This window comes from Leptidea sinapis, chromosome 29 (genome assembly GCF_905404315.1).
Source record: "Leptidea sinapis chromosome 29, ilLepSina1.1, whole genome shotgun sequence".
NCBI classification, from domain to species: Eukaryota; Metazoa; Arthropoda; class Insecta; order Lepidoptera; family Pieridae; genus Leptidea; species Leptidea sinapis.
Genome location: NC_066293.1, coordinates 3148732 through 3174891, shown reverse-complemented (window position 1 = coordinate 3174891; position 26160 = coordinate 3148732). Strand labels below are relative to the sequence as shown.

Genomic DNA, 26160 nt, shown 5'->3' with positions numbered 1-26160 from the left:
ATTTGGTTTAAAAAATTATCGACACTGGTCTATAATATTAACACCGAGAACAAAAAGAAATGCCTTGTTGTCTGAAATGTTATGAAAAAAATATGTGAGTGAAATTTTAAGATGTGCGTGCATGACTGTAACACAAAACTAACAGGGTGAAGTTGGTTCCTTAAATTTTCTGACGTTTGCGACATTCTTCTTTTTTGGTTTCTTCGTCCATTATTAGGACAGGCAAAGGGTTCAAGACCATACAGCCGTATTCGTTTAGTAATTAATTGTCAAAGCCATCTTTGCAAGATTTTACAATATTGTTCTTTCTATTATCGTAGAATAGCACGAGGAATATATAATTTTAAGGATTTTTGCTTTGTCACGCCTAAGAAGTATAACTTCTTGCGTGAATGCGTAACTACACACACACTTTTTTATAATAATAAGGGACGAGACTGATAGTAATTGATACGCCCTGCCCATTATAATCCAGTGCCGCTTAGGATTCTCGAAAAACTCGATAAAAAAGGTGGCACTACAATTGCGCTCGTCACCTTGAGACATAAGATGTTAAGTCTCATTTGCTCTCATATCACTACGCTACGGCGCCCTTCAGACCGAAACACAATAATGCTACCACATTACTGCTTCACAGTAATAGGCGCTGTTGTAATAATCTGGCCGGCAGCCTGTGCAAAGGAACCACCCACGGGTTAATACCCTAAGTTGCCTCAAGTCTTCCGTATTCTTTTTTCCCCGAAGCACAGAACAAAGAGAGTGCTGACAGATGTAGTGAGAGACTTACTGGTGCTCAGAAACTGGAAGGTGGCCAGAGTCAGCTGCGGTGAGATATGGATCCGCTGGTTCTCGTGACGCTCCGCGAACGCCGCGAAATCCTGCAGCTTGTTTTGAGGACGATTGCGCCGCTTCTTGGTGCGGTTGTCCACTGGAATCATAAATTAATGGAAGATGCGATGACACGGCCTCTTAACACAAGATCCCGCAAGACCACCGAAGATACCAAACAATTCTGGTATAAAGTGTCAATCTTAGGAGACTTAAAATCCTCGCTTGATCTATCCTACTAATATTATAAATGTGAAAGTTTGTATGTCTGTATGTATGTTTGAACTTCTTTAACGCAAAATCTACTGAATAGATTTTGATGAAACTTTACAATAATATAGCTTACACACCAGAATAAAAAATAGGCTATAATTTATAAAACTATAGTGTGAATTATACAAAATATAAAAGAAGTGTGATTGTTACTAATGAATACAACTAGCGCCATCTCTTACTCAATACAATTTATATGGCAAAACAACGTTTGCCGGGTCAGCTAGTATCTAATATATAAAATTCTCATGTCGCGGTGTTTGTAGTTAAACTCCTTCGAAACGGCTTGACCGATTTTCATGAAATTTTGAGTGCATATTGGGTAGGTCTGAGGATCGGACAACATCTATTTTTCATCCCCCTAAATGTTAGGGGTGGTCCACGCCAAATTTTTTTTTAATTTTTTTTAATTATGAGTCAATATTAAAAAATACATACAACTTCAAATTTTCACCCATCAACGATCAACAGTTACTTTTGTATCGCGATTTTAATATCGGCAATACAACGTTTGCTGGGTCAGCTAGTATACTTATATAATTTATACGTCTAGAGAGCCTCTTGCTGCTAGACAACCGATGAAAACAGGCCAGGTTTATTACTTTAGTGTGTGTGACAAGCTACGTCTTACACTCCCGTTTTGTATAGAGGTTAGCAGACCAACTCAACTTTTCCCGTTTTTTTTAATAAGAGGGGGCAGACGAGCAAAAGGCTCACGGGATGGGGAGAGGTGACGTAATCGCCCATGGATATCCGCAACAACAGGTGCCAAGAAATGCGTTGCCGGCCTTTTAGGTGAGACTATTCCTTTTTCTTGAAGGTCTATTTTAGAGAGATGCCTAAAACATTAATGCATAAAAAATTAAAATTATGGCTAGATAAATGCTTTTATAGTTTAAAAGAATTATTTAGCCAAAAATAATGTAATTTTTTGAGAGGTACCTACAAACTAATGTTTATTTTATATTATATTACTGAATTAAAGCTATGTAATGTTTATTAGTGACGTATAAATATAAAAATTCCAATATTGACAATCAAATATTTGTATGCCGATCTATTGGCGAATTGTGCTGTACACCAATTAATTGTTAACAACTATGTTACCACAATTCATACAAATAAATCATTTCATTTCATTTAAGTCGTATCTGTTCGGGAAAACAGCAGCGGGTAATTGATTCCACAAAGTGGCTGTGCGAGGCAAGAAATTTCTCGCAAAACGCGCAAGTAATCATTATTTTTTTAAAGTTATTGATGTCATTTTACGGATCAGTTACCGTACTTTCAATATCAATTAAAAGTTTTACCCGGTCACACTTAACGATTACATCCTGAATATAGATGTAAGTTATTTCACGTATAAGGTCACACAATCATGAGTGACTCAAAGTAATTTTCATGCTGCATATCAACACTCAAATACAACTCACAATTCTTCTCAATCGGTCACTCTTGTCAGAGTGGTCGTGGTTGCCAAGATGACGCAACATTAGTCGCCGTTGGTCTCCACAGTTATGGGTCGCACTGCCTCCCTCGCGATGCTCCTCCACTTTAGACGGTTTGCAGCATTGCGGGAGCACTCCACAACAGGTGTCTGGGTCACTGTTTTGATAAGGTCCGTCCATCGCGTGGGTGAGCGTCGTCTCGCTGTTTTCCCCTCCACCTTGCCCTGCACTATCAACCGCTCAATCGGTCCTTCATTTCTGGAGATGTGACCAAAGAACTTCAGAATTCGTAGTTGCACAGTCGACGATAGCCTTTCTTTTATCTTCAGTTCTTTTAAGATGGAATTGTTGGTTCGGAAAGCCGTCCAAGGGATCTTCAGGAGTCGTCTCCAACACCACATCTCTAAGGCATCAATTTTGCGGCGATCTTGAAGTCTAGGGGACCAGGTTTCAGCCCCGTAGAGGAAGATTGGAAACACAGGACACCTCATAAGTCGAACCTTGGTGGTTTTGGTGATCCTTCTGTCCTTCCAGATCTTATTGAGCTTCTCTACCGCAGATCTGGTTATAGCACATCGCCTTCGGATTTCCAGCTCGCAACCTCCGGTATTGGAGATAGTAGAACCAAGATAGGTGTAGGTTGGCACCACCTCACAGTTGGCAATGTGTTGAAATTCTACCCTGTTGTTATTTACGCGGTCTACTATCATCATCTTAGTTTTAATTCTGTTGATGGCCAGTCCGAATTCAAAGCTGGTTATTTCCAAACGTACAAAAACTCACAATACAAAAATAAAAACAAAACTAGCGACCTGCCAGAAAGCGATGGAAAGGAATATGTTGAAAATCAGAAAAATTCAAAAGATTAGAAGCCTATCTTATATCCTAATGCTGTCATTAGGAAAAGGACAGATTTGATAGATGCTCTTGAGTACGCTGTAACGCAAAAGGTCATGTGACGAAATTCATGGACAAAAGATGGACAGTAGAAACGACGATTTGGGCAGGACCATCTGGCAGAAGGAAAAGAGGCCGCCCAAGAAGCAGATGGGTAGATGACAAAATAAAAATAGCAGGAAAAGAATGGAGAGGAAAAGCACAGAGGAGGGATACATGGAGTAAGCTGGAGGAGGCATATACCCACAGTGGGGTCCCAATAACACTTTTATATTTTATACTAGCTGACCCGACAGACGTTGTTCTGTATATAATAAATAAAATAATGTTTTAATATGAATTTGTCAATAATATAATATCATAACATCAAAAATTACTTCGTAAAATATGCACCCTACTGTCGTAATGAAATTGTTTCACAGCAGAACTGTCAAACCGTGCGTCAATAAATCCTCTCATAGAAATTATGTATGGACACATCAAAGGAAAAACAAATTTGTTGTTTATATTTAATTTAGCAGCATTTTCCTATTTATTCACCTTTTAAACCTTCTCTGGACTTCCACAAATAATTCAAGACCAAAATTATTAGCCAAATCGGTCCAGCCGTTCTCGAGTTTTAGCGACACTAACAAACAGCAATTCATTTTTATATATATAACAAAGTGTTAAGATTATATTATTATGTATTTGAACGTTGTTGGAATTAATTAAAGGCTTATTATTATTATATCAACACTCACAGAACACATCCGTCTCATCCACGATCTCCGCCTGGATCATCTCCTCTATCACGTCCTCCAGGGTCACCAGCCCGACGGTCTCGTAGAAGGGATCACCTTCTCCCTCGCTGTTGATGCGGTGTACGAACGCCATGTGCCCCTTGTGACCTGTAAATACATGAATCTCAAGTACGTGCAACGGCCAGTCCACCTTTTCAATCACATAACAACTTAGCCTAATTAATTACTTTAAGAAACTTAATAAAATCTAAGAGATTTTGCATTCCATAGACCAAACACATCAGTGGCTCAAGAATGCTAAGTAATATAATAGATTATTCGTGACAGGTATCGTCATGCTCGCTTAAATGCCTCTGCTTGTGGCGGCGACGTGGGGCGGGTCGTTCCCTTCCCGAAAATATGGTCGAGGGAGGCAATGGCTGGTCCTTGCGTCATGCTCGTGAACGGGTGCTACTCGTGGTGGCTGGATGATCTCGTTACCGGGAGGTCTGCTTGATGTGTTTTTAATTATTATTATTTCCTTTAAAGTTAAAGTTATATATTTTATTTTATTTTATGAAATGCTCACATAATGCCTCTATTTATTTACGGTATGTGTGGATTGATGCATCTACTATACTCAATAAAACTTGTGTTTATAAGTATTAATTTACTTTTTTTTTTCTTTTTTTGACATTTGAGTATTTTTGTTGCGTCAATATATTGTAATTGAAATGATTTGTAAAACAATTAAAATGTAAATCTTGACTTAAAAGAGTGGCAATGAGTTTGTTGCTACTTCCTCTCATTAGCTCAACCCTTTACGAAGTAGCGGTAAATTCAATAAGAAACAATATTTTTTTTTTTTTTTTTTGACATTCATAGTTCATTTCCGTGACCTACATGAATAAAGTGTTTTTGAATTTGAATATAATATCAAATATTTTAAACCACCAATATTTTGCCAGATAATCTACCAAATCAACTTACCCAGATAAACCCATTAGGGGTTTTCGTGGTATTTAGATATAGTTATTTTATTGTATGCTTTGTTTTGAACACTAAATGAAAAAAATATACAATTTAAGTTGACCTGCACAGAACCAGTCAAGAACCATACATTTATTATCTTCTATACTATAGTAAGCCTTCTTTGTCAAAAAAGATTTAATTTATTTCTCACATTTTGTGCCCAGGTAATCTTGTAGACCACTGAGCAATACAACCGCAGTTCAGTGGACTTCTTGCGTAATTATGGACTGTATGGAATGGAACTAAGGACTGTCGCCAACACTTAATCCAGGCCTTTTTTGCAATCCAACTGGTTCAAGCGCTTTTCCTCCTTTTTTTATGGAATAGGATGACAAACGAGCGTACGGGTCACCTGTTGTTAGTGATCACCGCCGCCCACAATCTCTTACAACACCAGAGAAATCACAGGAGCGTTGCAGGCCTTTAAGGAAGGTGTTCGCGCTTTTTTTGAGGGTACCCATGTCGTATCGTCCCGGAAACACCGCACAAGGATGTTCATTCCACAGCTTTGTAATACGTGGAAGAAAGCTCCTTGAAAACCGCACTGTGGTCTTCCACGCAAGACCGCCACACATCCAGATGGTGGGGATGATATCCTAACTTGTGGCGTGTCGTGCGAAGGTGGAATTCGGTGGCAGGAATCAATTCGTTTCGTGGCGCGAAAATTTGCGAGCGGATCGGGTTCACTTGGTATCAAGAGCGTGCAGAAAGGCATCGGCGAATGACTGGTCCAGGCTCAGCCAACAGTGGTCTTCACACTGGGCATATATGTTCTTGATTAAAGAAATCTTGCACGGATTTGACTGAATTTATAAAAAAAAAACTGTGCACGTATGTACGCGCGCAAGAAGATATTCTTCTTTGGCGTAACAAAACAAAAATCCTTAAAAAAATTATTCCTCGTGCTATTCTAACGTATTATATAGTAGGTACAAGAAACAATATTGTAATAAAGAAAATGTTATATTATATATATTTAATATTGACACACTTTTTACACAAATTATCTTGCTCCAAGTTAAGCATATATAGCCTGTGTTATGGATTACAAGATAACGATATATTTAATACAATATACTTACTTAAACATACATAAATTCATATAAACATACATAAATACATTTAAACATCCATGACTCGGAAACAAACATCCATATTCATCATATAAATGCTTGCACCTACCGGGATTCGAACCCGGGACCTCTAGCTTAGTAGGTAGGATCGCTAACCACTCGGCTATACAGGTCGTCAATATATATTATACCGCGTAATTTAGTTAAATAACAAGTAAATTAATGCTTTTATACAATTGAAAAAAAAAACATAACATTAACATTTCGAAATTAATTTATTTCTCGTCCATTGTTTGTGGTTCAGTAGACATATGTGTTACACGAGGCTTAGTAGCTTAAGTATGATACAAATGGTCTAGTTGACCAGCTAACGTCAAGGTGTCGAATTTGCGTGACGTGTGCGCGCGCATCGTAAAAACTCACTCTGATAATTTTACCCAAACGCATCCAAACTAGTATAGTTTCAAAAACAATTTGCTCTCACCTTCCTTGAACTGTTTAAACATGATGTCCAGTGTGACGTCCTCGAAGACGAAGTTGCAGGGGTTCTGGTAATACTGGCAGAGAGTGCGGAGCGGCGTGTTGTCGTCGGGGTCCACGAACGCCAGGTCCTTGATGAAGAGCACCGTGATGATATTGCCGCGGTGGTTCTCGTACACCGGGATCCGGGAGTAACCTGAATAGATACTCAACTTATTTTAGAATAGAATACAAACACTTTATTAGCAATAAAAAAATACTCACACAAAAACACAATAGTTTACAATATTAATTAAAATCTTAAAATTCTAAATTAAAGAAATATATAAAAATAACAGTGTGAGCGTGATTCCCTGCTAAAAGGAGCTGACTCAGTATATTGTTGTGTCAGTGCAGAAGACACCAACACAACACTGGTTTTCAGCAGCCCCTCGTGACATTTGAAGTAGAAAGTTCTTTTAGTCTTCCCATTGCAAATTAATTTGTGTAGGTATCAAAGTAAGTAGTGTAATAAAATAAAAATAAATAAATAATTGTAATAATAATAAATATTAAATCATAGTATAATCTAAACGTAACTGTATATAATATAATAAAGGTGGCATTAGGTTCTATAAATGAGATATAAATATATTGGTGAACATTAAATAATGATAAAAATACAGAATTGTGTTAATTTATAAGACACATTGCACATCAAGGATAACTATTATATAATGATTCTAAAATCATATTATTCTCCCTTAGAAAAAAGTACTTACTTATATGATACCACAGATTAGTAATGGAGCGACCGCCCTCAGGCTATCAAATAATAAGTTTAATTGTACAATATTACTTTGTAAACATATTTTTTTGGAAAAAAAGCCCGCTGAGTTTGTTGCGCCCATTCTTTTCAGGTCTGAGGCATTCATTTTGGAATGGGTGGTAGTTTTTGACTTTCAATAAGTGATGTCATATCGAAAATAGAATAAAAATATTTGAATTTGAATATATACTTTTGTTGTGTGTGATAAATACTTATTCTTTCTTCTTTTTTTTATGTAATAGGAGGACAAACGAGCGTACGGGTCACCTGTTGTTAAGTGATCACCGCCGCCCTCAATCTCTTGCAACACCAGAGGAATCACAGGAGCGTTGCCGGCCTTTTACCATTTGGAGGCTCCTTTGTACAGCATGCCGGCTAGATTATGGGTATCAAAACGGCGCTTATTTCTGCCGTGAAGCAGTAATGTATAAACACTGAAGGAAGCCGTAGCTGGTGAAATTACTGGGCAAATGAGACTTAACATCTTATGTCTCAAGGCGACGGGCGCAATTGTAGGTAGTGCCGCTCAGAATTTTTGTGATTTATCAAGAATCCTACATTGTAAAGTGCAGGGCGTACGAGTATCAATTACCATCAGCTGAACGTCTTGCTCGTCTCGTCCCTTATTTTCATATAACCCTAGGCACGCCACTGTATGGGTCACGGTGATCAATACAGCTACTGGTATAGTAGCTGCATGTCTGCTTAACCTTCTTCCTCTTACATAAAAAAATATACTGCATAGTTTCTCAACCTTATTTTGCTCACCGCCCACTTTGAGAATATGTTTTTTTCTAGAGTATTTTCGTGTATTTTTTTGCCTTTTTAGACTATATTTTTTAATCTACCCACGCCCCATCTGCGCCATCTCAATGCCCCCTAATTTTCTCTGGGTCTTCTACTGCCCCCCCGAAATACTCAAACGACCACATGGGGGCGTTATCGCCCACGTTGAGAACCTATAAAATAGAGTGTGTGCTGAAGACCGCACGGCAGAAGTGAAAACATCATTGGCAACTCACTCGGCGGACCAAAGCTCATCTGATCGAACCTTTCACCTAACCTACTACCTACGAAAAATGTACGAGCGGTGCGCCAAAAGAATTATTCACTTCAAAAATAGGTCTGAGGCGTATTTTTTCAAATTAATGGTTGTAAACTTTCAATACGTGATAGAAATACCCAATATATATAATAAAAATTGACCTGCAATAATTAAAGGCTAGATGCCTTGCAAAAATTGGTCTCAGTGAATCCAGCCTATGCAGATTCTGCCACGAGGCCTATGAATAAACACACCCTACTCAAGAGTTAGGGTATGGCCACAGTGAGAGCGCTTTGCCTTCACAATCCTCACACTGCAGGCTATGAACCTACCCCACTTGAGCCCCCTGATGGTTCTGCGCCTCTTAAACGTTATACCTTGATTTAGATACAATTCCACATATTGCCCATCTAGCAGATAGACTCAGCTCTGCGGCATATGCAGTTAGAAAGATTAGAGAGTACACGAATGTTGCGACCGCTAGATTAGTGTACTTCAGTTATTTTCACAGCATCATGACGTACGGTATTTTAATATACCCCATATTGCTGCTGACATTGATATAGTGTCTGCTCTGCAAAAGAGAGCTGTTCGTGATATATATCAGCTTGTTTATAGACAGTCTCTCAAAGAAAAATTTAAAGAAATAAATATTATGACTGTTCATTGTCAGTACATTTATGAAAATTTAATATACGTTCACAAAAATGGTCACCTTTTTGCTCTTAATAGTGATTTTCATTATTATAACACTAGACATAAGGGATTGCTTGTAACTAATTCTAGTAGGATTCATAAGATACATAATAGCTTTAAGGGTAAATGTATAAACTTCTATAATAAAGCTCAGCCACTGTTCAGGCATTATCTATAAATAAATTTAAATGTTTTATAAAAAAATGGCTCTGTCGTAAATCCTATTACTCCACTGCTGAATATCGAAATGATCGGACAGCCTGGGACTAGATTGTGATTATTTTATAGCGATAGAAATGAATGTACAATATTGTATATTTTTATTGAAAAGAGCGCAAAAAAAGAATGATGGGAGAGTTTCTTGCGCCGCTTCTTCTCTCTCAGAGCACCAATTGTTTCCGAAGCGGTAGTAGTGTCTAGTAGTTATTAGATATGACATCAAAAAGAATTCTAAAGGAATCAATTTTGAGAAAATAAATGCCTTTTTTATGCCTTTGAATCGATTGAAATTGAAATCCGATTACTATACCTACTACTACCACTCATTCGAATAAGTATACTTCAACAGACTTATCACCGCTCTTCGATAACACTTCCCTTAAAGCCTCGCCTAGTATCGGAATACTGGGTCTCGAAATCTGGAGCGATTGCCAATTTCGTGGCCATCTGGAGGGCAAAGCCAATTTGGCTTTGAAGAAGCTGGGCGTCATCAATAGAGCACGGCAATACTTCAAGCCGGCCCACATTCTAGCGCTCTAAAAAGCGCAGGTCCGGCCACACATGGAGTATTGCTGTTATCTCTGGTCTGGCGCACCCCAGTATCAGCTCGATCCATTTGACCGCGAGCAACGCAGAGCAGCTCGAACTGTCGGGGACCCAGTGCTCTGTAAACGGCTGGATCACTTGGCGTTGCGTAGAAAAAAGGCCAGGTCAAGAGTACCCTAGTTTGCTCTTAATAGTGATTTTTCATTATTATAAGACAAGAAATAAGGGATTGCTTGTAACTAATTCTAGTAGGCTTCATAAGATACATAATAGCTTTAAGGGTAAATGTATAATGGCTCTGTCGTAAATCCTATTACTCCGCTGCTGAATTTCTAAATGATCGGACAGCCTGGGACTAGATTGTGATTATTTTATAGCGATAGAAATGAATGTACAATATTGTATATTTTTATTGAAAAGAGTGCAAAAAAAGAATGCTGGGAGAGTTTCTTGCGCCGCTTCTTCTCTCTCAGAGCGCCATTTGTTTCCGAAGCGGTAGTAGTGTCTAGTAGTTATTAGAAATGACATCAAAAAGAATTCTAAAGGAATCAATTTTGAGAAACTAAATGCCTTTATGCCTAAATCGAAGAGCATGTATGAAAGGAATAATGAAAGTGGACGAAGCGAAATAAGTATGTAAGGATCGTTGCAAGTGGAAAGAAGCGGTCTCTGCCTACCCCTACGGGAAGGAGGCGTGATTGTATGTATGTATTAAAAGCAAAAACGAAGATATCCCATATATTGCTTACATTGTTGGCTGACAAATGCTGCGTTGTAAATAATCTAGTCTATAAGTCAAACATGTAGTGGTTTCTATGTATAGAAATTGTTTACGGCCCTGCGCGAGTGTTTTGGAATACTTCCAAAGCCCTAAAATAGGACTTCCCATCGTCTAGGACGCGTCATACATTAATTTCAAATCATGCTTAAAGTAATTTCCAATAAGTATTGACAGTAGATTTTCTGGTATTTTCGTGGTAAGAGGTGGGGAGACGAGCAAGAAATTCACCTGGTGGTAATATAATAATAATAATATTGACACACTTTTTACACAAATTATCTTGCCCCAAATTAGGCATATATAGCCTGTGTTATGGGTTACAAGACAATGATATATTGAATACAATATACTTACTTAAACATACATAAACTCATATAAACATACATAAATACATTTAAACATCCATGACTCGGAAACAAACATCCATATTCATCATATAAATGCTTGCACCTACCGGGATTCGAACCCGGGACCTCTAGCTTAGTAGGTAGGATCGCTAACCACTTGGCTATACAGGTCGTCGTCACACGTAATTGATACCACCTGGTGGTAATTGATACGACATGTCCCAATGCAGTTTTTAAATCCTACAATTTTCTAACCTACCTAGAAAACAATTTGCACAAACCTGATTTGATTATCTCAGACATTGTTTCGAAGTCCAGGATCGAAGTGATTGGCAGCATAAATACGTCTTCTAACTTCGTCATCACTTCCGTCACCTTCTTCTTCCGCAGCTCCAGGGCCCCGGAGATGATGTTCACCTCGTCCTTATCCAGATCGTTCACGTCTGTTGTAACCTAGTATACATCTCCAAGTTAATATTCACAATTCCAAAAGTTTTTTTTTATGAAAATAAGGGACGAGACGAGCAGGACGTTCAGCTGATGGTAATTGATGCGCCCTTCTCATTTTAATGCAAGCCGATCTTGATAAATCTAAAAATTCGGAGCAGCACTACAATAATTGCACTTGTCACCTTGAGACAAAAGATGTTAAATCTCATTTGCCCAGTAATGTGACTTGCAACGACACCCTTCAGACCGAAACTCAATAATGCTTACACAATATCGCTTCACGGCAGAAAAAGGCGCCGTTGTGGTACCCTTAATCTAGCCAGCATTCTGTGCAAAAGAGCCTCTCACTGGTAAAATGCCCTTAGTCCCCTCTTACGACACCCTTGGGCCTGGGACTTCCCTATTCTTTTTATGCCCCAGGGAAGCACAGGGCAAAGTTTCACTTAAAACTAAAGACTTACATTTTTTTAACATTTCCTGGAATCTTGTTGTAAAAGCATCTAAATCGCTTCACAAAAGACTTACTAACTCGACTTAACAGAGTAGTAGACATTATAAGTTTACGTCTGTTCAAGGTGTTAGCATTATGGTTATGAGAGTTTCTAGCAAATTCACTGATGTGCCTATGTACATACATAACATTATCAAGAATATATAAAGAATATATATTATTATCCTACTAATATCTTTCATTTCTTGGCGTGCGTCCGTGCAGAATGGGATGTCGCTATGCCAAATTAATGGCTGACAGGCTTGCCCTGCATGTTCCAGTATGACAAGTCTCTCTGTTATCCCTACTTAAACATTTTATTGAGATAAAACCTTTAGTTGCGAAAGCAACGGGCAACTACGATTTAATTATATTTCGAAATTTTATGCAAAAATCTTACCTTGACCAGCTCCTTGAGTCTTTCCCTGTTGTACACACTTCCAATCTCCTCGCCCAAGAAGTAATCCAATAACTTGCTGATTGGGAAAGCGAGGGGCGCAGTTAGCGCCATTACAGCCTGAAATATGACCAGCCACTTTGAGTGCGAATATGCAAGCATTTTTTTTAAATTCTAGATTTAGTTTCTGTTATCGGAAACTCTCATTTATGTTTTTAATTCCCATTTTGAACTGTTTGAATAGTAGTCTGTTATGAAAAAAATTAAACGGTAAGTATCAATTTCTTAACCCTTAAAATGTAATAGTTTAAAAAAAAAAATTGCACCGTAATTTTTTTAACCTCCAAGTGTATTTGTTCATTTAAATGTATATATAAATTATTATTTAGTTTTCAGATATTTTCTGACGTTTGCGACATTCTTTTATAATCAATAACAACGTTATATCGACATGTGCTAAGAATCCGACCTTCAATTTCTTATTCCCAGTTATGTTATTTAATGCAATGACGTTCTATACATATAGACAATGCACCCCATACAAAATCAAAGCCGAAATATGGCACATGCCACAAATGACACCATAATAACATTCGACTGCTATGTTTATACATTTCTGCGTTTACTCCAGTTTTTTTTAAATATTATTGGTCAATAGGCAGCAATGTAAACACTATTTCAGTTTCAACTATTTTGAATTTAGAACTCGATTTGGACAGTGACATCAGTGGAGTAGCAGTTAGGTATTTTCTTAAACCCAGACGAAAAACGCGGTTGCTATAACTTTTACGTTCCACCGTCTGTCCCTATTTTCCGATCAAGATCTGTTCAGTCCGAGGTTTTTTACGTTTTTAATCAAAAATTACACTCATATTTTAAAGGGGAAAGTTTGTATGTTTATGTATTGGCTTGTGTTTATATTTGTTTCTTCTTTACGTACTAAAGTGATTTGGATTTAACAAGTTAAGGTAACCTTTAATGAGAGAAACTAATACTCAAATATAATATTCTTATTTACATAAAATAATAAGTTGAACTGGTTATTTAAATTTTAATTCGTTGAATTAAATAAAATTTGCCTATTAGACTTAAATATCTTTTCCAGGGAATCTTTTTGGTATATGTAGCGTAAGCGGACATCAACATATATTTGTATGACTGCTTTTGTCAAATTTTAAATGTGATTAAATCCATAAAACTTAAATCCTTTAGCGGTGAAATATAAATATGCTTATTTGATTTGTATATTTCTTTACATCTCTCTCTCCCTCTTGCTTCCAACTGGCGTCAATCCTTTTTCATTATCTCGTATACGGGAAAGCTGAAAAATATTAGCTTTTACATATTTGCGATGTAAATAAGTATCAATTATCACTAGGTAATGATACTTCCGTGATAACGTGTAAGTAGCACTAGTATGTAAGTGTTCATGTTCTTGTAAGCCTTTCACATTACACAAAAAAAATTTAACAAAAAAACAACCGCCTTCAAAAACACTAATTAATTAATCTTATTCTAGTTAAGATTATTGTAATTTTTGGGGTCTAACAATAATCGTAACTAGAATAAGATAAATTAATTAGATTGTATAAAAATACGCAATTATTTTTATACTTTTTAATGCATTTTATATATGTATATTGTTTTGGAATAGTGTTTTTGAAGGCGGTTGTTTTTTTGTAAATATTTCTTTATTTTATGATTTTTAGTGAATTTGAAGTACACTTACTAACAATTTGTCTAAATATGTGTAAATATACTAAATTTTTCAATGCAGCAATGCACGTAAGTACTTTGCAATTTGATTACAGACAGTGTTCCGTTACTTCGTCATGGATTCCGTAATCAGAACCTAACTAAACTCTCACCAAACTATCTTTGAAGTATATGCTTTCCAATAAAAAAAAGAATCATCGATATCGGTTGGCGCGATATTGAGTTATTCGAGAATTTATCATACACTTTGCTATACGTATGTATAGCAGCTAAATTTAAGACTTTTATGGTTTCCTCATGGATTCCACTGTCAGATCTGGACCAAATTACAATGGGAGCACTCGGGAAGCACCAGCTTTCAAATAAAAAAGGAATTATCAAAATCGGTTCACCCAGTCGAAAGTTTTGAGGTAACAAACATAAAAATATATAATAACCTACTCCTTTTTTGAAGTCGGTTAAAAATAATAAATAAATACTGCTAATCATTGTTCACTAGGCCTTTAAAATAAAACAACCGACTTCAAAAACACTTTTCCAAAACAATAGATATAATATACACTAAAAAGTATAAAAAATGCGTATTTTTATACAATCTAAATAATAAATCTAATTCTAGTAACGATTATTGTTATTTTTGAATCGGTGTCCTTCCGCCGCAGCCCGTTCTCGCCTCTCGCCTCCTCACGTCGTGTGTGCGACTCAAGCACATCTCACCTATAACTATGTATGTAGTTACAAAACCTACCTTAGCTGACACCGACTCCAAAAATATGTTTTGTATATTTTTTTTATTTTTAGACTTTTTATGAATCTGAACTACACTAACTATTAAATTGTCTAAATTTGTGTAGATCTATTTAATTTTGCAACGCAACGATGAACGTACGCGATTTGCAATTTCGTTACAGACAGTTCTGCCATAGATTGCACCCTACTTGTAAGTCGTTAAGGAGTTCCATTGATCATCATTTTTACTACGACAATTACTTGACCATAACGACGTTACTGTAGGTGACTCAAATATCCGGATATCATAAAAAAGATTCAGCCTAGTATCGTTAATTTTCTCCTAATAATTGAACAGTTCCGTTACTTTGTCATGGATCCCATAAGCAGAACCTAACCAAACTATCACCAAACTACCTTTACATAATATAACTATCGATGTTGAGTTATTCGTAAATTGTTGCGCACATAGTTATAGAAAATTTAAGACTTATGGTTTTCTCATGGCTGCCATTGTCAGATCTGGACCTACTGGACCACACGGGAAGCACCAGCATTCAAATAAAAAAAAATATTAACATCGGTTCACCCAAACGAAAGTTCTGAGGTAACAAACATAAAAAGAAACATACTGATGAATTGTTTTTTGAAGTCGGTTAAAAAAGGGACTCTATTGTTTTCATTTCTGACTGTGTTCTTTTATCTGTCCCATTCTGACAAGCGGGTCTTGTCAATAATTATTGTACCATATTTAATGAAAAAATATTAGTTTTATTATTACTTACTCTTTTTGCATATGAATCTTCTATAAATAAAAAAAACCTTACCGATGATAAGTCCACCACCTTTTTTCTAAGTCGTTAATGAATTATTAAAACACTGTTCATGGCACACTTAGGCTTGTTGATTGACACACAGTTGGCACGCGACTAAGGAGAATAGTGTGCTTAAATTGTCTTTATGAACACTTTTGCCGTTCCGTTATCAGACTGCTAATGATATGTCCATATGTATAGAACGTCATTGCTTTAATGAGTAATTTTTTTTAACATATGAAAGTAGTATTAATGAATTTTATTTAGTCTTTGATAGTTTTCGATAGAGAATATGTTGGTATATCTATCAATATATATCTATGATATACGAACATACTGAAGGCAAGGAAATGCAAGGCAATCACTGCAATTCTCTGTTCTTTACCGTCCCATTCAATTATTATGGTTAAATATTAACCTCATATGTGAAATGGCTCGAAATGATCAAAGTTTTTTCAAAAAAAACGCGTTACAAATCTGAAATAAAAAAAAATGAAAGTTTTAAGTTATTACAATAAGTATTTATGTCCAGACTAATTATAATCACTTACCTTAGTAACCATAATCGTTCGTGCTCCTATCATAAGACCATGTCTGGAACAAATCGCTTGCGGAGTGATCTCGCCAAAGAGCACGATGGACAGCGTTGAGAATATCACAGCGAACAGCCCAGACGTCAAATCATCCAGGAGAATGGTAAAAGTGGAGTTCACAGCCACATTCCCCAGGAGTATACTGCACAGCAGATAATTCCCATGATCCCTAACCGGCATTATCGCACGAGCATGCTTTCGCTCCTGCTCTGTCCCAGTGTTCGAGATTATCTTCAACTCTGTACGATCCAGGGACATCAGGCCAAGATTGAGTCCAGAAAACAGCGCCGAAAAGCCCAGGCAGAAGAGAATGAGCACCAGAGTGGCCCACAATGGCAGCAATTTGTCGTGGGTTGATATGACCTTCCAACTCTCCATTCCTTGGTGTAAGTACTTGTCTTCATCTTTCGTCGGGTCTGTTATGCCTGGGTTGAGGTTTTTCGCGCAGATGTATAATTTGGATGCGGATATTGGTGATGGGGCTGTGAACTCGAATAGAGCTGACGTTGCTGTAACGGAGTCTTCTTTAGCCTGAAATAGGAGTTCTGATATCAAACTACCCGCAAAGCATTGTTTCCGGAGATTATTTTATGGAATACCAAATCATAGGAGTCTTGGGTCACTTTATGGTATCTCATCACTGTTACCGGTCCTTCCTTTTAAAACCAGAAATTTTACAAGAGCGTTGTAATCTTTTAAGCTGTACGCGCTTGTTTTGCAAGTACTTGTTTCCGAAGCGGTAGTAGTATCTAGTATATTAGAAATGACATCAAAAAGAATTCAAAAGGACTCAATTTATTTATAATACAATTAATTAATTCGAAATTAATTCGATAAGTTGAAATCTCTCAATGAACTTTGGAATCTACCAGCTAATCAGAATAGGAATTGCTCAGGTTTGAGAACTTAGACGAAGCTAAAAAAATTGCTTAGCCTACATAATATAATATACATAAGAATATAATACCATAGAATTTTAGGAGGCCTGCGCAGAACCAGTCAATGACCATGCATTATTATCTTCTATATAATCTATTATACCATAGTAAGCCTTTTTATGGAAAAGGACGAACGAGCGTACGGTTCACCTGGTGCTAAGTGATCACTGCCGCCCACATTCTCTTGCAACACCAGAGGAATCACAAGAGCGTTGCCGGTCATTAAGGAAAGGAGGGAAGCTTTCTTTGTCAAGAAATTTGTTTAATATATTTCTCTCTCTCTCTCTCTACGCGAAAGAGCGGCAGAACCGTACTGTGCATAAATGCCAGAAATCCAAATGGTTCTACCATTTGGAAGGAAGAAGGAGATCAAATAGAAAGTAAGTTCTGTGCTACTGCGAAAAATAGTATATTATAGACCACTCACCAGGTACTCTCCTTTGAGTAGAAACTTACACGGCAGGCCGTACTCCAGGGCGTCGTAGGTGAAAGCTATCACTGTGCGTTGGGTCAAACCTTGCCCGAATAACCTGAACAAAAACAGGATATTCTACATAATACCCTACTGTACGATGTTACTTAATTTTAACTAACTTAAATCCACAAAATACAGAAAATATCACAAGGAGTGTTCAATCACATTTCTGCGTAGCGCGTTATGTCCCCGCCCGCCCCTCACCCTGTGCATCGCGGTGTGGCTGCGATCGCGCATGTGTACAGCGCACATAAATATATATTTTTAATAAATACAATTATTTTATTGCAGGCACGATTGAGATCCATATCACATAAACCATTACTTTAAATTACTAAAATATAAGTTTTACTATTCATCCAAATATTATCTACGCATAAATAAAGAGTAGTAATTGTTTTGTATATTATAAGGTATACCTTATAGATGTTTATTTATAAATTTTTAGTACATAGGAATCTATGTAGTAAAAATTTATAAATTATAAAATAAAAGCAATACCCACGATAGTTAAATGAAAGGTGTATCAACACTATCTAGCCTGTTCGACTGATATAAAAACAACATGAACAATTTCTCTTCATTTTGCGAATTCGTGTTGTAAAAACTTATGTAGGCGACAGTATTTTTAAGATGCCGACAACGTCTCGACCAATAGCGCGGTGCCACTGATATACGGCGCGTCTTTTATAGTTCTTTCGGCGCAAGTATTTACGTTACGATTTCCACGTAAAAAGAACACAACGTATTTTTCCGTGGCGCGGGAACTTTAATAATACTTTATGCAACAGATGTATAAGAAGTGTCAAAATACGTGAGTGGCGTGTTTTATGATCTAGCTTTACAACGTGTCGCATACAATAATTTTTCTACGGCTAGGTAAGTTCATTTATTATTTATTTATATTTATTATTATATTATTATTATTTTTAAAGTGATTTCCCTCTGATTCTGGGATTAATTAAATAAATTAGTAACTAAAATTTAAGGAGCCACAACCTGAGAGTGGAACAAGACACACCAAGATTTACGAACCATACGTCCCTCGAACGGAAGAGCGCTTGGACGGAACCCGTGAGGTTTTGTTTATAAATTTCAGTTACAAAATTAATTTGGCCGTGGCTGTATAAATGACAGATAAAAGTACGGGAGTAGAAAAAATATTATATAAAAACATACCGTAGTGTAACCTTTGAATCAGCCAGCACGCTTGGTATACCGTCATCACTGAACTTCGGATCCTTGGACGAGACTTCCACTCTGAGTCCATCGATATGGACAGCAGGATCCGCTCTCACCACAGAAAAATCATCAAAATTCACCTGCCGTTTACCCCTCATACCTCCAGGATTTTTATCACTAAAATATTGCACCTCTTCAAAGTCAATATCGTTGCCCTTGTGAGATTTGAGTGCTTTTCCCTTACTTCCAAAATCATTAAAATCGCCATTCTTTTCTGCTTGTTCAGGTACTGGTGAAAAATTACTTTCATCGTTTTCTTTCCTATTATATTTTAGTCTTCCTATGCTAACTTTTTTATTCAATACTTTGGTATTAATATCGTTTACTAAATCATTGTTATCGAAAATGCTAAAAAAACTATCATCTTTATCGGAATCATGTTCATTAGTACCAATATCTGAATTAATTACATCCTTAAGATCGTCTTTTATATCAGGTACATTCAATGCTATATTTCTAACGGAATGTCTTAAATATTGTAATTTTCTTTTAGAAAAATTACTGACATCGGATTCGATACTATACATATTTTGATCCATACCATCGTTACGATTCCCACTATTACCACTTACTTTCACTTCACCTATTGGTACAAATCGACTACCAATCAACATTTCATCGTCTTTTAAATATTGTAATTTCCTTTTATCATTCATATTTTGATCATCATTATCTATTATATTTTCATCTTCATCAGCTTTCTCATCATCCAACGGTACATATTTATCACCAGACAAAACTTCAATATCCTTCTGTTCCTCTCGTGTGGGTCTCGCAGCATTTGTAATATAATTTACATCTATATCATGGGAAAGATCTGCCCAGCTACTTCCTTCATTATTCGGTTTACTTATTTTCATCTCTTGATCGCCAAGACTGTGAACAAATATTGAATTTATTAAAATATACTTTATGTGACTGTATCAATCTTAAACTCAAAGATAGATTATAGTTGACGACCTGTATAGCCGAGTGGTTAGCGATCCTACCTACTAAGCTAGAGGTCCCGGGTTCGAATCCCGATAGGTGCAAGCATTTATATGATGAATATGGCTGTTTGTTTCCGAGTCATGGATGTTTAAATGTATTTATGTATGTTTATATGAATGTATGTATGTTTAAGTAAGTATATTGTATTAAATATATCATTGTCATGTAACCCATAACACAGGCTATATATGCTTAACTTAGGGCTAGATAATTTGTGTAAAAAGTGTGTCAATATTATTATTATAATTATTAGTTACGATCCTATATATATAGACAAATCACGTCGTATAAAAACAAAGCCGAACGGAATGGAACATGCCAGAACTTACACCAAAATAATCTTCGACTGCTATATCCATACATTGCCGCATTTACTCCAATTGTTTAAAATATTCATTACGCGGTCTAGACGGCATTGATGTAATTTAGTGACAGAACAGAGGTTGCCATAGTAGTATTTTTTTGGACAATAAGAGACGAGACGAGCAGGACGTTCTGCTGATGGTTTCCGTCCTATCCATAACAATGCAGTACCGTTTATGATTCTTGAAAAAACAAAAAAATTGAGCGGCACTACAACTGTCCCTCGTCACCTTGAGACATAAGATGTTAAGTATCATTTGCCCAGTAATTTCACTAGCCACGGCGCCCTTCAGACCGAAACACAATAATACTTAGACATTACTGCTTGACGGCAGAAAAGGTGCCGTTGTGGTTCCCATAATCTAGCCAATCTTGTGCAAGGAAGCTTCCCAAGCCTGATAAATTTTATCATACCAACCCTAGCGCTCCGCCCAGACGTAAGTATAAATTTCAAGGAGACCGCTCAGTAACACTACTGTTCTATGACTTGTGTTGCGACCCAGCCAGATGTTTTAGGTCAACGGCGGATTGCGAATGCAACTTAAATTGCATTAAAAACAGATATCCGTTTAAGTAACATGACGGTCAAGAGATTTTCACCTATAAATTGATTCATCACTATATCTCTGGAACCATATGACGACCTGTATAGCCGAGTGGTTAGCGATCCTACCTACTAAGTCCCGGGTTCGAATCCCGGTACGTGCAAGCATTTATATGATGAATATGGATGTTTGTTTCCGAGTCATGGATGTTTAAATGTATTTATGTATGTTTAAGTAAGTATATTGTATTAAATATATCATTGTCTTGTAACCCATAACACAGGCTATATTATATGCTTAACTTGGGGCAAAATAATTTGTGTAAAAAGTGTGTCAATATTATTATTATATGGCGTGGAGACTTGAAATTTGATAAAAATATTCCTTTCGGCGAGTGGAGGTCAGTTTAGAATATTTTACACCTATTCCCCCGAAGAGTTTTTTTTTTTGAACAGTACAACGTCTGTCGGGTCATTTAGTAGAAGTATAACCGTATAATATGCTCTCTTATACAGTTTACGAAACAATCAGAACATGTTTATCTAATATATAAAATTCTCATGTTTGTAGTTAAACTCCTTCGAAACGGCTTGACCGATTCTCATGAAATTTTGAGTTCATATTGGGTAGGTCTGAGAATCGGACAACATCTATTTTTCATACCCCTAAGTGTTAAGGGCGGTCCACGCCAAATTTTTTTTTTAATTTTTTTGACTTTTTTTTTTAATTTTTTTGATTATGAGTCAGCATTAAAAAAAAATCAACTTCAAATTTTCAACCATCTACGATCAACAGTTACTTTTGTATCGCGATTTTAATATCGGCTATACAACGTTTGCTGGGTCAGCTAGTAACCTTATAAATGAAAAACTCGAGATCTTTACGTTTAGCAAAGTGGAATGTAGACGAAGTTTAACCACTTGGTTGAAATCTATGAATTATGTTGAAATGGAAGAGCTATTTAACTACATGGAGTAAATTTTAGGTTTACCTTCTTTATAGTACAATAAGTAGTGTTTTACGAAAAGTAACAATGACACACACACACGCACACAAACATCCTCTTTGTAGAATATTTTTCTTTTGTTATATTATATTTTTATAGACTTAATTTGTGATCCCTAGTTTTTGGTACTGTTCATTTTAATTGATATGGAAGAGCGTGTCCTTCTGACACAGGTGTTCCTCACTTAATAGAAGGTCACGTCCGCTATTTTGATTGTACCAATTTAGTTACTGACATAAATATTTTTTTATTTTTCATTTTTTTTTTTCATTTTCATTATCACGGTTCTGTGACGGAATAGCGCGTCCGTGTCTCGTTCACACAGGGTTTTTCTCAAAATATCTACGGTCAATTAGCCCATGTAAGTGTGATCGTCACTGTTGTATGGTGCACTGCGGAAGACTTCTTGAAGGGAAGGTCCCTAAAGAAGAGTACTAATATAGGGTGTAAAATACTGATTCTACTATATTATGCTTGGAAAGAATAGAGTTCGTGAGATGGACATACAAGAAACTCAACTCTTTTTAATCTTAATAAATCTTGAATATTTTTTTACAAGGAGCTTTCTTCCACGTACTACAAAGCTGTGGAATGAACGTCCTTGTGCGGTGTTTCCGGAACGATACGACATGGGTACCTTCAAAAAAAGCGCGTACACCTTCCTTAAAGGCCGGCAACGCTCCTGTGATTCCTCTGGTGTTGCAAGAGATTGTGGGCGGCGGTGATCACTTAACAACAGGTGACCCGTACGCTCGTTCGTCCTCGTATTCTATAAAAAAAATTGAGGTTTTTACAATGGCTGTAATATACATAACAATTACTTTGTAAGGTGCTATAACCAATATAGGATTGGTGTTTAAATAATATCAAATATTTCATAAACAGTAATAAATAATTAAATTCAAATATTTTTATTCAAAATAGGATGTGACATCACTTATTGAAAGTCAAAAAAACTACCACCCATTCCAAAATGAATGCCTCAGACCTGAGAAGAATGGGCGCAACAAACTCAGCGGGCTTTTTTTTCATCGAATAAATATGTTTACAAAGTAATATTGTACAATTAAACTTATTATTTGATAGCCTGAGGGCGGTCACTCCATTCCCAATCTGTGGTATCATTAAGAAAGTCATTTATGTTATAGTAACCTTTACCACACAAACGTTTTTTAACAATTCTTTTGAATAACGTAATACTTTTGTATTGAATAAACTGCATACATATAGATTATCGAATATTGGATGCATAAGGATATTATTATTTAAATCAATAAATCAACCTTTAGAGCATGAATTCATTGTTTATGTAAGGATGCTTCGTGAACATGACATTAGCCCAGCAAATATTATGTCACTACACTACTCACGACACCCTTTTCATGGAAACAATATATAAATGATTTGAGTTTTCAAAATTCAGAATTCTCGTGCCAGTTTTTGGCGAGACAACACGTCCTGAGGATGCCTCGTGTTGCGAAACACGTGTCGATTTGTTTAAAGACAAATATTGGCGGAATTAACACTAAAGAAAACTCAAATCATTTATATAATTATGGATTTCCGCAAAGTAACGCCTACTTGTTCAAAATGTTCGTTGTTAAAAATGTTCGGAGTTAAAAGAAATCGATATATATAAAAATAAATTGCTGTTCGTTAGTCTCGCTAAAACTCGAGAACGGCTGGACCGATTCGGCTAATTTTGGTCTTGAGTTATTTGTGGAAGTCCAGGGAAGGTTTAAAAGGTGAATAAATAAGAAAATGTTTGGAATTAAAAAAAAACAACAATTTTGTTTTTCCTTTGATGTGTCCCCTGTCGTTCAGAAATCAAATTGAAGGAATAGTTTAAAATGAATAACTAATTAGAATCTTTGTATCTTGCTAACTAACAAATTTAATTTTAACTATAGTTGGTAGAATAACTACAGATGTTAACTATGATGGCAATACAACGTTTGCTGGGTCAGCTAGTTTCTTATAATATCTCTTCTTTAAGTATCTCGGAGATTTATTCGGTGTTAAAATCGGGCGTCACGGTGTTGGTATCCACCATGTTGTTTTAAGTCGATCAGTGCGCACAACCGGCGCGGGCGCTAGCTTGAAGACGAATGCGACTTCTCAATGAGCGCTCTACTCATGGACAATAATAACTAACTTCAACACCGACAGTGACGTACACAGTGACAACTTCAAACACACTTTGAAAGATGACGTTCGCCATCAGTTCAGCCCAATACACAGAGTAGAATATAATCATACAGGCCATATTACTTTTATATTCTAATTCTAGTTTTGGGCAAGATAATTTGTGTAAAGTGTGATAATATTACTATCATTTTATATCAAACAGCGGCTTGAATCATCGACGATCCAGTCATCTCCGCTCGGATTGTATGGCTTTTTATAATGAAAATAAAAATGGAGGAACATTGAGCTGGTGGTAATTGATACGCCCTGCCTATTACAATGCAGTGCCGCTTAGGATTCTCGAAAAATTTTTTCAAAAAAAATCTTGCGCTCGTCACCTTGAGACTAGAGATGAAACGGATATCCGGTAACTATCCGGTATCCGGCCTATCCGGCGGCTTTAATACTATCTGACCGAATACCGGATAACTACCTACTATTCGGCCGGATAGGCATCAGGCCGAATTAAAAAAAAATTAGTAAAAATATATTTTTACATTATATTTTTAATCACACCATAGTAAATTAATGTAATAGAAAAAAAAATATTAATTAGTATTCATACTGCACTGGATAAATACTAATTTCTCTGCATTGAGGGGTAGCAAGCGGTTTCGCTTCTCTTCATAAATAAGGCCAGTTTCAGAAAAAAGTCTCGCTTCTCAAGTTGAGACATAAGATGTTAAGTCTCATTTGCCCAGTAATATCACTAGCTACGGCTCGCTTCATACTTACACATTACTGCTTCACGGCAGAAACAGGCGCCGCGGTTGTGATACCAATAATCTAGCCGGCATCTAACGCAGTGTCTTTCGTCGACCCCCTCGGTCGTGCCCCACAGATTGGATTTGAAGGATTACTTGGGGGTCAACCAGCAGAAGGAAAAAGGCAAGGTAGACTATAATAAAAACAAAATTTGAGTGAGAATACTGACCTTGTTTAACTTTCAAAAATTCAAAAAAAAATTTCAAAGTCAATCCGTGGTGCTATTTTGAAATGTTAAAAATTACATCATTTACTAATTAAATTCTCTTTCACTTTTCAGTTTGAACGTCCACCGCTGAAGGGAATTTCACTTCACAGAGCTGTGAAGTATCGCTTGGTACTAATAACTTTATTTGTATTGCCGATATTAAAATCGCGATACAAAAGTAACTGTTGATCGTAGATGGGTGAAAATTTGAAGTTGTATGTATTTTTTAATGCTAACTCATAATCAAATAAATTTAAAAAAAAATGTCAAAAAATTAAAAAAAATAATATCGTGTGGACCACCCTTAACATTTAGGGGGATGAAAAATAGATGTTGTTCGATTCTCAGACCTACCCAATAAGCACTCAAAATTTCATGAGAATCGGTCAAGCCGTTTCGGAGGAGTTCAATGTTTAACACCATGACACGAGAATTTTATATATTAGATGACATTTACCGAGTGCTGTTACAATATGTTACGTTATTGTTACTCCCTATGGTATATATCTTAATATATATAAATTATGTGACACATTGTTTGTCCGCGATGGACTCCTAAACTAATGAACGGATTTTAATGGGGATTACTTCATGAATTGCAGTTTAATCCATCTTGAGAGATACGATAGTTTTTATTTTGATTTGGGACCCATAATTATTTTTATTTCCAATATTTGTTTTCTATAGACATATTTTCTATGAGAGAATTTATTGACGCACGATTTGACAGTTCTGCTGTGAAACAATATTTCATTATACAATTTTCACGACATTATTCTTGATGTTATGAAATATTATTGACAAATTCATAAAAATCAGTATTTTATACGCATATTGACGCACGGTTTGACAGTTCTGCTGTGAAACAATTTCATTACGACAGCAGGGTGCATATTTTACGAAGTAATTTTTGATGTTATGATATATTATTGACAAATTCATATAAAAACATTAGTTTATTTATTATATAACAGAACAACGTCTGTCGGGTCAGCTATTATATTTATATTTGTAGCACGAACCGATATGACGGTGTTATAAAAGAAACAAAGGAAT

At 36.3% G+C, this 26160-nt stretch overlaps 2 protein-coding genes across 2 annotated transcripts in view; one reads left to right on the top strand and one right to left on the bottom strand.

Moving 5' to 3' along the window:
* The window catches only part of LOC126973288 (vesicle transport protein GOT1B), a 276130-nt gene that overhangs the window by 63124 nt on the left and 186846 nt on the right, over positions 1-26160 (top strand). The window lies entirely within an intron of this gene.
* Positions 1-26160, bottom strand: part of LOC126973224 (unextended protein-like) — a 60084-nt gene that overhangs the window by 6418 nt on the left and 27506 nt on the right. Inside the window, exons 2-9 of the mRNA XM_050820412.1 lie at positions 18978-19916; positions 17751-17853; positions 16344-16916; positions 12536-12652; positions 11477-11648; positions 6758-6949; positions 4190-4336; positions 788-928 (exon numbers count right to left, since the gene is read on the bottom strand). Coding sequence (XP_050676369.1) covers positions 788-928; positions 4190-4336; positions 6758-6949; positions 11477-11648; positions 12536-12652; positions 16344-16916; positions 17751-17853; positions 18978-19916 — 2384 coding nt within the window. The remainder of the gene's footprint in view (positions 1-787; positions 929-4189; positions 4337-6757; positions 6950-11476; positions 11649-12535; positions 12653-16343; positions 16917-17750; positions 17854-18977; positions 19917-26160) is intronic.